The following is a 14843-nucleotide window of genomic DNA, read 5'->3' on the forward strand; positions in this document are numbered from 1 at the left end:
TGTGAATCACTACTGACCAGATACTTAACTGGACCAGCCACATAAATACTGTATTGACAGGAGGCAATTTCCAAATAACCCCCCACTAACATCTCAAATAGTTTTCACAATTTGAGGCACAAGTCAGGAGTGTGATGGGATACTCTCCGCTCACCTGAATGAGTGCAGCTCCAACACTCAAAGATGCTGAATGCCATTCAGGATAAAGCAGCCCATTTGGCTGGTAACCCATTCATCACCTTAGACATTCACTCCTTGCAATACCAGGGCACAGTGACAGCTGTGCATACCATCTACAAGATGTGCTGTCTTCACTCACCAAGGCTCCTTGGATAGAATCTTCAAAACTCTTGAATTCTACCACCTAGAAGGACAAGGGCAGAGATGCATAGGAACACCACTACATGCAAGTTTCCCTTCAAGTCACACGCCATCCTGACTTGAAAATCTATCACCATTCCTTCATTATTACTGAGTCAAAATCCAGAACTTCCTACCTAACAAAACTGTGGATGTAGCTATAACACATGGACTGCAGAGGTTTAAGGCATCACTACCACCTTCGAGGGAAATTAGGGATGGGCAATAAATGATGGCCTTGTTAACAGTAACTACATCATAGGAATGAATGGGGGGGGGGCGGGGAAACAAGTTGTAAAATTCATTTTTATCTTCCAGGAGGGCATGGATAACAATGGATGACAGTCCATTCAATTCAAATACAAACACCCCGTGGAAGGTGTTCAATATATTTACTCTTGGGCTGGTCTTTTGGAATTTCACAGTTATTTAAATTTGCTTGGTTCTGTAATTTTTTGGGAGAATATTTTGCCACCTGTCTGGCTCAAATTAAGGAGTTCAGTTGAAGACTTCAGAGAGTTAGAGAGAGATAGCTTCCTTGGGGATAGTGAGAAAAACAACCATGCTATGAATTTAAGTAAGTTACACTGCAGGACAGCAACTTTAGCTATTTGTTATTTTTTTCTTAATGTAGGAGCTAATAAAATGTAACAATTTCTGGAGAATCTATATTGTGATGGTGCTGCTATTATTTTATTATTAGCATTTGCAGTTAAAGCCTAAAGTACTGGCTCGCATGGAGTTATTCTGCCTGATATCGAAGTTAAGGAATGTTACTTCAGAGCACGGCACGGTAGCACAGTGGTTAGCACTGCTGCTTCACAGCTCCAGGGACCTGGGACCTGGGTTCGATTCCCGGCTTGGGTCACTGTCTGTGTGGAGTTTGCACATTCTCCTCGTGTCTGCGTGGGTTTCCTCCGGGTGCTCCGGTTTCCTCCCACAGTCCAAAGATGTGCGGGTTGGGTTGATTGGCCATGCTAAAATTGCCCCTTAGTGTCCTGAGATGCGTAGGTTAGAGGGATTAGTGGGTAAAATATGTAGGGATAGGGGGGTAGGGCTTGGGTGGGATTGTGGTCGGTGCAGACTTGATGGGCCGAATGGCCTCTTTCTGTACTGTAGGGCTTCTATGAATCTATGAATACATGAAAACAAGACGTATTAACCGAAATACAGTTAATTCTCTGTTCAATATCTGGAAATGATTTGAGATCACCTAGCTATCTGCTTAAGTGAAAGCACTCAGACACAGGGAGTGAGAGCTTATCTGCACGAGTGCAGTCTCTTGGGAAGGAGTGAGCACTCACTCCCAGCACAGGTTTACTCAGTGCACACTAACCCTTGCAGACTAAGAGGGAAAAATTGAGTAACTCTATACTCAACATACACTGATCCCATACACTCTGAAAGGCGGCAGGCTGACCCGAACACTAACCCAAACGTCTAAGACTCGGTCAAAATGAGGAATTTTCGGCCTTATCAGCTAGTTTCCAGCAGGTTGCTGACAATAAGTAAATATCCAGAGGGAGCTCATCGGGCTGAAGAGGAACAACTTGGGCCGGTTATCCTGTCACCGCACAAGTTAAATCCTGGAGGGGAATGGGAGAGTTAGCAGTCATGTTGTGGATTCAGGAGCAACATGTCTGCTGTTGCCCAGATGAAAGCTGAAAGGAAAATGCTTCCCTTTTGGTGATGGCCTTCAAAAGTTCACAGAAAACCAAAAGAATCCACAAATCTGAGTAAAGTGTGCCCAAACTTGCTGTGGCCACTTCTGATAAGTTTTCAGGAAACATCCTGAAACAGGAACCAGGACCCACATTAACATTTGCGGTAGACTGCTCAGGGAAAATTATGTCTTTGTCCTACTAACCAACCAAAAGATGGGCACAACCAGATTCTCCCCCAAGGGTCCTAAAGGACCTGATCCAATTTTACTAATATTACACAGAGATTTACAGCACAGAAAGAGACTATTTGGCCGAAATGTCTACGTCTGCAGGGAGGTCTTGTGGCACAGTGGGTAGTGCCCCTGCCTCCAAGTCAGAAGTTCTGGGTTCAAGTCCCACTACAGGACTTGATGTCCAAGGAAGGTGCGTTCATAACATGGCCAACCAGGTTGAGTGTCAACCTGAAAACCTTTCCAACATGCTGCAAGAGCAGGAGAGATTCCTGGTCAGTCATGCTGGATTTGGAGTGCGCCCCTTTCAAGTTATAAGCCCCTGGCAACTGACTAGCGACCTGTTCCAGGAATTACTAGCTATGGAAACAGATGAAAGTCTACCTTAGTGCACCACTAGGTGCGGGAAAAGAATTGGAAAATAAATGGTACTATCTTGTAAATCATTTTTGTGATACACATGGTGTAATGGTGAACCGTAATGCGAGACTGTAATGGTGCACTGTAACACATGCCCCCCAAAGAAGAGATATACTAGATCCAAGCTGACAAAAAAGGCGTTACACCTGATCTCCGGTATGATCCTACACTGGGTCTTAACCGAAAGGCTGAATGGCTGCTGACATTCACAGTAATGGTTTAAATGTAAGCTATCTGAAAATAATGGGGATTCATGGAAGTACAGCCCAGTAACAAATCAATGTCTTCAAGGTGGGGAGGGGAAAAATGGGCAAAGAAACAAACAAGAAATGTACTTACATCAAATGGTAAGTACAGAGTAACGCAAGTATAAGACAAAAGATAGAGTGGACGTAATGGCAGAAGGAATACATGGGGGATGCAAAAGATCCTATACTAATATTTGAAGAGGATCAGGGAATGCTGCTGGCCTATATTTATCCCTCAATCAACAATGCTAACATTGATTCATTTGGTTTGGTGTGTTCTGGAGTCTTGCTGTGCATACATATCCTCCTGCATTTGCCAATAAAGCAGTGACTACATTTCAGAATTAATTCTCACTTTGGGCATCATCAAGAACAGAATAAAGGTGCTTTAAATGCAAGTTTTCTTACCATCAAATCGTCACCACGAATAAAGAATGCTATAGATCACAGAACCGCTCCAAACATGGCAAAGAGGTACCCAGCCAAAGCCAAACAAATGAGGCCCTGGACAATTATTCAGCTCCTGCTGTAATTAATGGGTTAATGTGTGTTTTTATAGCTCATTTTCACCAAATTTCAGAAATATATTTTGTGAGCTTGACAGGATAAAAGTCCCAGCTAAGACTGTAGGTCCTTATCTCCAAACAGATTGTGCTATAGTTGGGTGTTGCTATCTTACCGTTCTGCCTCTATTAGCACCTTTTTTAGTCTTTAACACTACCACTAATACTCCCTTTGTCTTGTCCCATGACATCTTACTCAAATCTCTGAGCTCCCACCTATCCCTGACTCATTGTGCCCCATCCCTCCCTTAAACAGTATAAAATCCATCACATTCCTCCCTCTCTAACTCCAGGGAAGAGTCATACGGACTCAAAACATTAGCTCTGTTTTTCTCTCTCCACAGATGCTGCCAGACCGGCTGAGTTTTTCCAGCATTTTCTGCTTTTGTTCTACAGTTAATGACAAAAAATTGAGACTGCAATTTATTAGATGATTTTTTTAAAAACGCGGCATGAAATAGTTACATTTTACCCACTCTGAAAAACCGTCCTCACACAAGGCTCCAGAATAATACAAGAAAATGGGGGAGATTGGAAAATGATATTAAGTGAGAATCATGAGAAGACAAGTAAGTCAGGTTTAGCTAACAACAACAACGAAAAACACAACTGTTGACAACCAATTAACAACTGGAAATAGATAGCCCCTGAAAGAAACAGACACACTGTTATTCCCGGGGAGGCCCTTCATGATTCTCTTACATTTATGTAGTTCCATAACATTGGGCCCACCTTTGCTGCCAGCGAGGACAGAGAAGTTGGTGCTCAGCCAAATCTCCATTCACCACAGCGAGACCAGAGAATCCCACTGGCGTGAATGGCCAGACAATTCCGGCTGAAGTGTGTAATGCAATTTTGCGCTTAGCAAGATCACACAAACAGCATAATAATGACCAGAAAAGGTTTGCTTTAATGATGTTGGTTGCGGGATTCACATTGGTCCAGGACACTAGGAAGAACTCCTCTACTCTTCTCCGAAATAGCACCAGTGTTTTTAAAAATATATATATACTTTTTTCTTTTATTCTTTCATGAAATATAATTAGTGGAGAGGAATGAAAGAATCTGTACTGAGAAGTCCCAAGCAAGGTAGCAGTACCACTTTAAGAAGCACCACTGCATTTTCCCATGCTAGGCCATTAGGTTGAAGCATTTGCAGTGAGAAAGCAGTAATCGATGTGAATGTGCAATAGACTTACTGCAGATGAGACGTCTGCATGTGTTCCCAGAGCACATGATATGCCAAGAAGTGGACTAAGCCGGAGGATTGGAAGAGTTTTAGAAACCCGCAGAGGATGTCTAGAAAATGTTAGTGATGCAAGGCCAGCCTTTGTTGCCCATCTCTAATTGTCCTTGAGCTGAGTGGCTTGCCACACCCTTTCAGAGGGCAGTTAAGAGTCAACCACATCGCTGTGGGTTTGGAGTCGCATGTAGGCCAGACCAGGGAAAGACGGCAGATTTCATAGAATCATAGAATCACCAAAGTGCATTAGGAGGCCATTTGGCCCATCGATACTGCACCAACAGCAATCCCATCCATGCCTTAAATCCGCGCATTTGCCCTGCCAATCCTCCTGACACCAAGGCGCAATTTACCATGGCTAATCCACCTAACCTGCACATCTTTGGAGTATAGGAAAAAACTGGAACACCTGGAGGAAATCCTGGAGACACGGGGAGAACGTGCAGACTCCGCACAGTCACCCAAGGCCGGAATTGAACCTGGGTCCCCGGCACTGTTCGGCAGCAGTGCTAACAACTGTACCACCCTTTTTTCCTTCCCTAAAGGACATGAATGAACCAGATGGGTTTTCACTACAATCAATGATCATCTCAGGGTTATCATTACTGACACTAGTTTTCAATTCCAGATTTATTAATTGAATTTAAATTCCACCAGCTGCCATGGTAGGATTTGAACCCATGTCCCCAGAACATTAGCCTGGGCCTCTGGATTACTATTCAATCACATTACCACTACACCACCATCTCCCTCTAGCCTACCCAAGAGAGCAGTCAGGACCTTAGTTTTAACATCCCATCCAGATAATGGCACCTCCCCCAGCTGCATGGGAGAATCAGACTGAGGACTAAAGAGCTCTCAGTGCCGATGGCACTGCATAGGGCTCAAGCAGTCACCATTACTTCAATGGCCGCACCACAATCACTAGCAGCAGTTTAAAACTATCAAAAAATGTAGTCTTCTGTCATGAGGGTGGGTGGTGGGGGGGGTGTGGGGAGAGAGAGAGAGAGAGAGAACTGAAGTCGAAAATGTCAGCACACTGATGGTGAAACACTCTTCAAAGGTTTTAGCTACACAGGAAGTGAAGAAGGACTTGCTCCAGCTGTGGTGGTTAATGCTGTTTAGTGGTCAGTTTAATCTACAATCCGAATGTAGCTACTTTTATAAGGGGCCTCCGAGCACACTGGACCACACAGGCCTATGACATATCTTATCGCACAATCTCTTCTTACCTCGTCAAACCTGTCACACTCTCTCTCTTTACCTTTTCTCAATTTATTTACTGTCTTCGTTGCTTTCAGGTTTTTGACCATGCCCCCTTCTTTGATCAGGAATCTTCCACTCCTCTCTCCTTAGTTTATTTCAATTTGGTTTGCTTACTGTTCGAGTACAACATCTTTCACCATTTCTGAAGTGTTTTAAGACACATCATGTGGCTGCTTTGCATATTTAATCGAAACTGGCCTGCGAGGCTCTGGGAACACATGCAGACGTCTCATCTGCAGTAAGTCTATTGCACATTCACATCGATTACTGCTTTCTCACTGCAAATGCTTCAACCTAATGGCCTAGCATGGGAAAATGCAGTGGTGCTTCTTAAAGTGGTACTGCTACCTTGCTTGGGACTTCTCAGTACAGATTCTTTCATTCCTCTCCACTAATTATATTTCAGCAGGTAAGCAATGGTGTAACTCACATTACATCGAAAAGATGAAACACCTTGGGAAAGTGATCTGTTGCTTAGTATTAGATTAAATGAAGAGGCTTATGATATGCCAAGAAGCGGACTAAGCCGGAGGATTGGAAGAGTTTTAGAAACCCGCAGAGGATGTCTAGAAAATGTTAAAGAGGGTGAAAATAGAATGAAAATTAACTGTTCTTCTAATTGTGGCCAGTTGTGGTGTTTCTACTAGTATGTAAAAAAGAAAATTGGTAAAAGCAAACGTGGGTCCCTTAGAAACGGAGACGAGAAATTGTAATGTGGAATCACGACAGAGATATTGAACAAATATTTTTCAGCCATTCACGTCCTGCCACTGCTGCAAGCGAGGAGAGAGAATTTGGCACTCAGCCAAATCTCAATTCACCAGAGAATCTTGCTGGTGTTAACGGCCGGAAATTAGAAGTTACATTTTTAAAAATCTGAAATAATGAGGAACCAAGGGCCTAACGAGGGTGAAGATCTTAAAGTAGCATTAGTATGGAAAAAGTACTGAAGAAATTGATGGGGTTAAAATTCAACAAATCCATTAGACCTAAATGCCAGGGTTCTAGAAGAGGTGGTTGCTTTCCCAAAATTCTCTAGATTCTGGGATAATCCCAGAGGATTGGAAGTCAGCAAATGTAACACTGCTATTCATGAAAAGAAGGGTGAGAGAAAACAGGGAACTACAGAAGAGCAAACAAGTTCTCTGGGAAATGCTGGAATCTATTCTTAAGGAAATCATAACAGAACACTTGGAAAATTGTATGATTAGCATAGATTTATTTAAGGACAATTCTATTAACGTTTATAAAGATACAACAACAAGCAAGGTAGATAAAGTGAAACTAGAGGATGTAGTACATCTGGATTTTCAGAAGGTATTCAATAAGATGTCACACAACAGGTTCTTTACTTTATTCTTTCACGGGATGTGGGCATATTTGTCTTTGCCAGCATTTTAACAAGATAAGGGCTTGCAAGGCTGGGGGTAATATATCAGCATGGATAGAAGATTGGTTAAAGGACAAAAAAAAAGACAGTAAACTGGCCATCACTAGTGAACTGTCACAAGGATCGGTGCTGGGGCCTCAGCTATTCACAATCTTATTTAAATGATTTAGATGAGGGGACTGAGGTAACATATCAAGTTTGACATTGCAGCATTAGCTGGGAAAATAAGCTGCGAGAAGACAAAGGATTTGCACAATAATATAGATAGGTTAAGTGAGCAGGTAAGAAGGTGGCAGATTGTGGTAAACCACTGTTAGCTTACTGCCTGTGTATGTGTGTGTGTGACATGCCTGGGCATGCCCCTGCCGGCGACTCCTCCCCCCCCTGGTCCAGGTATAAAGGTGAATGCTCCCAACCCCCCTGCCGGACCAGTTCATCAGCATGGGTGTGCTCCATGCTGATGAACTGGTTGCGAATAAAAGCCTATTTGTTCTTGCATACAAACTAGTCTTTGCTTGATTGATAGTGCATCAATTTTATTCGCAAAAAGTTTTGGGATGGAGCAGATACTAAAACCCGATAGATTAGAATTGGATCCTCAAGCCGTAGGAGCCTCTAACAGCTTCGATCACTGGCTGCGATGTTTCTAAACTTTCCTCACCGCCTCCCCCTCTGTCGTCTGGACCGAAACCGACAAGCTATACGTGCTCCATGTCCGGGTAAGCAATCAAGTATCCTCGATGATTAGAGACGCTGAAACTTACGAGGATGCAATCGAACTTTTAAAAGGCCAGTACAACAAACAGACTAATGTAATCTATGCCAGACATCTTCTGGCTACTCGCAGACAACAGCCAGGAGAATTAGGCGACCAATTCCTGCGTGCGTTGCGAGCACTTGGCAGGGCCTGCAACTGCAAGGCTGTAACAGCCGCCCAAAACACTGAGGACTTAATCAGAGATGCTTATGTCACGGGTATCAGATCAAACTATATCCGACAATGACTGCTGGAACAGGTGGGCTGGACCTACAAAAGACTGTAGCGCTTGCCGACTCATTAGAGGTGCCCTTCCGTAATCTCGAGGCCTATACCCCCGACCACGGGGGCGCATTGTGGACGCCGCAGTCGCCACCACCTCTGTACTCAGGAGGGCCGCAGGCCTACGCCACGCCACGTCCCACCAATGACCCGACCGCTGCAGCAGTCTCTGGAGGCCTGAAGTGCTACTTCTGCGGCCTGGGGAAGCACCTCCGACAACGCTGCCCGGCGAAGGATGCGATCTGCTCCGGGTGTGGAAAGAAGAGCCATTATGCGAAGGTATGCAGGACGAAGTCGACCTCCAAGCCCAGTTGCGCCGCATGCGACCCACGGGGGCCGCCATCTTGGGTGCCGGTAGCTGCGTGTGAGCCGTGCGGGCCACCATCTTGGACGCCTTCAGCTGCGTGTGAGCCATGCGGGCCGCCATCTTGGACGCCTTCAGCTGCGTGTGAGCCATGCGGGCCGCCATCTTGGAGGCCGTCAGCTGCGTCGCAAAATCCAACGGTGGCTTCGGTTACGCTGGACCAATCCAGGCCTCATCAACTCGCCAGGTCCATGATGGACAGAGGTAAACGGTCGAACTACAAACTGTTTATTTGACTGTGGGAGTACGGAGAGCTTTATTCACCCTAACACAGTGAGTCGCTACGCCCTTTCAGTACTGCCAGTGAAGCAATCGATCTCCATGGCTTCAAAGTCCCACTCGGTGGTTGCCCTCGGGTACTGCGTGGCGACCCTGACTGTACGGGGCACAGTGTACAAAAACTTCAGGCTTCTCGTGCTGCCACAACTCTGCCCTGCCGTACTCCTGGGGCTAGATTTCCTGTGTCACCTTAAGAGCGTCACCATGGAATATAATGGGCCTTTTCCCCCACTCTCTGTTTGCTCTCCAAAGGCATAGCCTCGAGTAGGACCACCAGCTACAACCCCAGGGGGAACGGACAGGTAGAGAGGGAGAACGCGACAGTCTGGAAGGCCGTTTTACTAGCTCCGAGGTCTAAAGGTCTTCCAGTCACCCGCTGGCAAGAGGTCCTCCCTGATGCACTACACTCTATTAGATCACTCCTTTTCACAGCTACCAATGCTACCCCTCACAAAAGGATGTTTGTTTTCCCCAGGAAGTCCTCCTCGGGGACCTCACTACCGTCGTGGCTGACGACCCCAGGCCCTGTCCTGCTCCGGAAGCACGTGAGGACCCATAAGCCGGACCCCCTGGTTGAAAGGGTCCAGCTCCTCCACGCCAACCCCCAATACGCCTATGTGGCGTACCACGATGGGCGGGAGGACACGGTCTCCATTCGAGACCTGGCACCCGCAGGTGCCCCAGGGACCACGAAGACCCACAACCCCACACCCCCAACCCCCATATACAGCACGCCTGAGCCCCAGGAGCCGCCACCATGCACCCGACAATCGGAAGGGACTACAGACGACGAGCGACTACGGCCTGGAGCCTGAACCAACACCGCGGCCACCGGAACCAACACCACAACCGGCACTATGGCGGTCGCAGCGGCAGATCAAGCCCCCAGAGAGACTGAACTTGTAAATTTGTAATTCTGTAAATATCGTTCCACCCACCTCACCCCCGCCGGACTCTTTTTTAAAAGCAGGGGGTGAATGTGGTAAACCACTGTTAGCTTATTGCCTGTGTGTGTGTGTGTGACATGCCTGGGCATGCCCCTGCCGGCCCTGCCTGAGACTCCTCCCCCCCTGGTCCAGGTATAAAGGTGACTGCCCCCCTGCCTCAGTCGCCGGACCAGTTCATCAGCATGGGTGTGCTCCAAGTCTTTTGTGAATAAAAGCCTATTTGTTCTTGCATACTAACTAGTCTTTGCTTGATTGATAGTGCATCACAGATAGACTATAGTATGGGGAAATGTGAGGTTATTTAATTGAGTAAGAGGAATAGAAAAGCAGAATTATTTTTTTTAAATGATGAGAAACCTAAATGTTCAAAGGGAATTGGGTGCCATTTTCACATGAAACACAGAAAGTTAACATGCAGGTGCAACAGGCAATTCAGATGATAATAGGTATGTTCAGTTTGAAGTACAAGAATAGGAAATGTTGCTGCAATATAAAGGGTGCTCATCAAGCCATACATGGAGTAGTGTGCGCAGTTTTGGTCTGGATCTAAGGAAGACTATACTTGCCTTGGTGGTAGTACAGCAAAGGTTCACTAAATTAATTCCTGGGATCGGAGGGTTGTAAATGAGGAGAGACCGAGTAGAAAGAGTCCCCTATTACCAGTGGCAAGGTGGCACAACGAGCAGCACAGTGGCAGTGGTTAGCACTGCTGCCTCACCAGGGACCCAGGTTTGATTCCTGGTTTGGGTCATTGTCTGTGCAGAGTCTGCACATTCTCTCCATGTCTGCGTGGGTTTCCTCTGGGTGCTCCGGTTTCCTCACACAGTCCGAAAGACATGCTGGTTAGGTGCATTGGCCATGTTAAATTCTCCCTCAGTGTACCCAAATAGGTGCTGAAGTGTGGCAATTAGGGGATTTTCACACTAACTTCATTGCAGTGTTAATGTAAGCCTACTTGTGACACCACTAGATAAACTATTCTTTAGAGCCTAGCAGAGTGAGAGATGTTATTGAAACATACAAGATTCTGAGAGGGCTTGACAGGGTAGATGCTGAGAGAATGTTTCCCTGGGTCAAAAAGAGTGTTGAGCAAGGAGGTATAGCCTCAGAATGAGGGGATGAATGTTTAGGACTGAGATAAGAAAGTTCCGAAGATGAATCACATTGGATTCGAAACATTAACTCTGTTCCTCTCTCTGCTGATGCTGTCAGACCTGCTGAGTTTTTCTGACACTTTCTGTTCTTATTTCAGATCACCAAATCCGAAGTGGAGAATCATGCTCTCAATGATTCATTAATATTTCAGCACAGGAAAAGCCCATTCCGAAGACTGTGCATCTTTTGCATTCTTGAATTAAACAAAGGAAACATCAAGAAATCAACAAAAAAAAAACAGAAGGAGGAATTTGCAACCATACATGGTCTCACAGATCCTCATGATGTCCCCAATGTTCTTCACAGACAGTGATATGCTTTGAAAGTATGGTCAATGACATTACATAAGAAATGCAACAGCCAACTGATGCACAGTAAATTCCCACAGATAACAATGTGAATTGGCCTCCTGGAGGTACCTCCTGCAAGATAACCTCCTACCATAAGCTCTGAGGCATTGGGTGATTAGGATGGGAAGGACAGAGGCTCTAAATGATCAGGGCTGGACAACAAAGAAGAGAATTGCACATCCTTCTCCCAGAGCTGTGCAGTTTTCTATATTTAATATCTTGCTTTGCCCTGGCCTTTCACAGTGCTCCATTAACCTTTAACGCACACTCACGTGGGTGTGCCCTGACTCTGCCGACTGTCTACAAGCTTATTCATGTTAGCAGCCCTTCCTGTCACGATGAACTTTAACACAATTAGGGATTGCTGTTTAATTGAACAAAGAAAATGGTGCGGCATTTGACACTTAGCCAATCAAAAATCACCCTTTAGCTTTACTCTGTCGCTTCCAAAATCTTCGGAGAGAGTCAGAAAGAAGCAGGAACAAGGGAGAAAACAGGCACGAGATAAAAATGGCCGAAATAAAGATGAAAAGCATCAACCTCATGTTAAAATATAAACAAAAAGAACTTGCACTTATATCGCATTGTTCATATCCTCAGGCCATCACATTATTACGGAGAATAGTGCGGGGACCTATAAATCGGTTTTGAGCCCAGCTCCAAGCAGTTTGCAAGTCTCCTGGCCCTTTTATAATGGCCAGGAGAATCGTGCCTGAGGTCAATTAGTGTATTTAATGTAGCATTTAAAAATGCATAGCCTGTTGAAATCCCAGTGCACGGAAGTCTCCGATCTTCAAGCGCAGCGTGATAACAGCAAGAATCACTTCTGCGATGGTCATGCCAGGGGGGGCTCGGAAGCCATTGAAGCCCCCTAGGCGGTCGGGGACATGGCTAGGTGGTGCCCATTGGACAGGGCCCCAGTAGTGACTACCGGACACTCGGTGTGCCAGTGTGCAGGTTGGATACCCTGGATATGACGGGGCAATGCCAAAGGGTGGGCGTGTCAGGGGTCATGATGAGGGGGCATGTCAGGGGTCAGGCAGGGGAAATATGCTGATGAGGATGGGTGTGTCGATGTCTATGGAGACAGGGGGGAGGAGGTGGGGGAGTGCACTGATAGATCAGGGTGCCCTTGTGAAATGGTGCCCGAGAGCTCTGAAGCTGGGCTCACTGGTGTGTTTAGGCCCCCCCCCCCCCCCCCCCCCCCCCCCCCCTGTACTGCTCCTACCTCTGTGGGAGGATTGCGGTGCGGCACGCTCCTGAGAGACCGGCACAGATCACTTCATTATTCTTGCCGCTACGACACTTAGAAAATTTTTGGGAGAATTTTAATGCAGAGCTCGATAGATTCTTGATAAGCAAGAGGGTGAAGGTTTATTCGGGGTAGGCAGGAATGTGGAGTTGAGGTTACAACTAGATCAGCCATATTCTCATTGGATGGCCAAGTACCTACTCCTGTTCCTAAAGCACATACTCATATCTGAAGTGTGGTGGTGATTTGCTGCAAATTTGTAGCAACACGTACTTTTACATGCATAGCTGAACTATGGTGGAGGCCTCAATTTCTTTCCAAGATGTGGCTGACCAGGAATCTCCCACTCCTACGTCTGCCATTGGCAAGTGTCGGAAGGATTTTGCAGGTTGATACTCAACCTGCTTGGCTGCATTATGAACACATCTTCCTTGGTCATCAAGTCCTGGATAGAGACTCGAAACCGGAGCTTCAGGTTCAGAAGCAGGGCCACCACCCACTGCGCCATAAGACCAGATACGAGGTGTAATCACTATTATAGTGCAGAAATGTAGCTATCAAGTTGTGCACAGAAAACTTCCCCAATTACCAATGAGATAAGTGATCAGATTATTGGTTTTACTGTAGTATCAGTATTTGCACAAGGGTTACAATACAGCTAAAAACAAGAAACTAGACAGTTCAGGGAATTTTCCTGCACCTGCTGGAGTCTAAAGGCACAATCTGATAATAAAATATATTCTAATTCTACAATTATCTCATTGGATGTTTTTGCAACTTCATCCAAATCCCTAAATTCAACTTTAAACAACAATCCCATCTTTAAACTGAAAACCAATTCCTCTCTTGCTGATCAAAGTTTAATCATCTCTGTTTGCTCAAGATGGATGATAAGATTGGATATAACCACAGACCTGAATTTAAAATACTAATCAAAGAAATTGCGAGTGGAAAGCCCAGAAAGGAAGTCTGCTAACACCTCCTCTATGGAGCTCAACACCCAATGTCTCTATCACCCACCCAGAGACGGGCAGGTGGTGTATGGGAACAGTCATCACCTCCAAATTGCCTTTTAATCACACAACAGCCCAACATGGACATATATCAATGCTCCTTCACTGTCATTGATTCAAAATCCTGCTTATCTAACAGCAGTCAGTATAGGAGTGCCTTCATCACATTGACTGCAGCTGTGAAAAAAGATGGCTCACCACCAACTTCTCACGGGCAACTAAGGAATGGCAATAAATGCTGCCTTTGTCACATCTCAAGAATGAATTATAAATGCATAAAGGATGAAAGAATTTGCATGTGCATTGTAACTCTCTCAGCTTCAAGACATTGCGAAACACTCAACCCCCATTGCAGTGCAGTCTCTGTTCTGCTGCTACTTGCAGCTACTCCATCCGGGAGATCTGCTGTAATGGTGCTTTGTGCTCGTCTATCTTGTGCCATCCTCACACATCTACTCGAGCCCGCTTGTGATGTCCATCACTCACCTACACCTAGGTCAAACCTTTCTGCTGCCCTCCAGTTTCCCCTGTATCTCTGACGTTTTTCAGCTCTGATCAAACGGTCAAAATACTGACGTTTCCTTTTCTGGATGTCACTTCCTAAAGAGTTCTTTTTGCTCTTGCGATTTCAAGCACCGCATTGTTTGTCCCAAGGTCTGTATGTAGAATTTTAGGCATACATCTTGGCACCCACATTCCAAAAGGCCTCTATTTTCGTCCACTGATCTTTACTTATTGTTCTAATATTCAGAAATGTGGCAACTAATTTGTGAAAAGCAAGATCCCAGAAGCAGGAACAAGGCCAGATAATCTGGATGATGCTGCTGATGGAGGATAAATATTTGGAGAAGGTTACTCCGCTTTCTTCAAATAGCTTCACGGGATCTTTCAGAGGGCAGCTGGAGCCTCAGGAAAATATCTAATTCAAAAGACAGCACATCCAAAATTGCAGCACTCCCTCAGTACTGCATTGCCTAGATCATGCACTCAAGTCTGGAATGGGGCTTGAACCCATAACATGCTGACTCAGAGTACTGAATGCTATCACTCTCCCACGGCT

The 14843-nt window shown here is 45.6% G+C and overlaps 1 protein-coding gene across 3 annotated transcripts in view; it reads right to left on the reverse strand.

Moving 5' to 3' along the window:
* LOC144501427 (linker for activation of T-cells family member 2-like) overlaps nt 1–14843 on the reverse strand; it is an 89656-nt gene that overhangs the window by 37331 nt on the left and 37482 nt on the right. The window contains exon 1 of one of the 3 annotated variants that reach the window (XM_078225168.1): nt 5993–6166. The exons of the other annotated variants lie outside the window; for them this stretch is intronic. Coding sequence (XP_078081294.1) covers nt 5993–6041 — 49 coding nt within the window. The 5' untranslated portion in view covers nt 6042–6166. Of the gene's footprint in view, nt 1–5992; nt 6167–14843 lie in introns of those variants that run through there. 3 annotated transcript variants of the gene reach the window in all.

Source organism: Mustelus asterias, chromosome 12 (genome assembly GCF_964213995.1).
Source record: "Mustelus asterias chromosome 12, sMusAst1.hap1.1, whole genome shotgun sequence".
Taxonomy (NCBI): domain Eukaryota; kingdom Metazoa; phylum Chordata; class Chondrichthyes; order Carcharhiniformes; family Triakidae; genus Mustelus; species Mustelus asterias.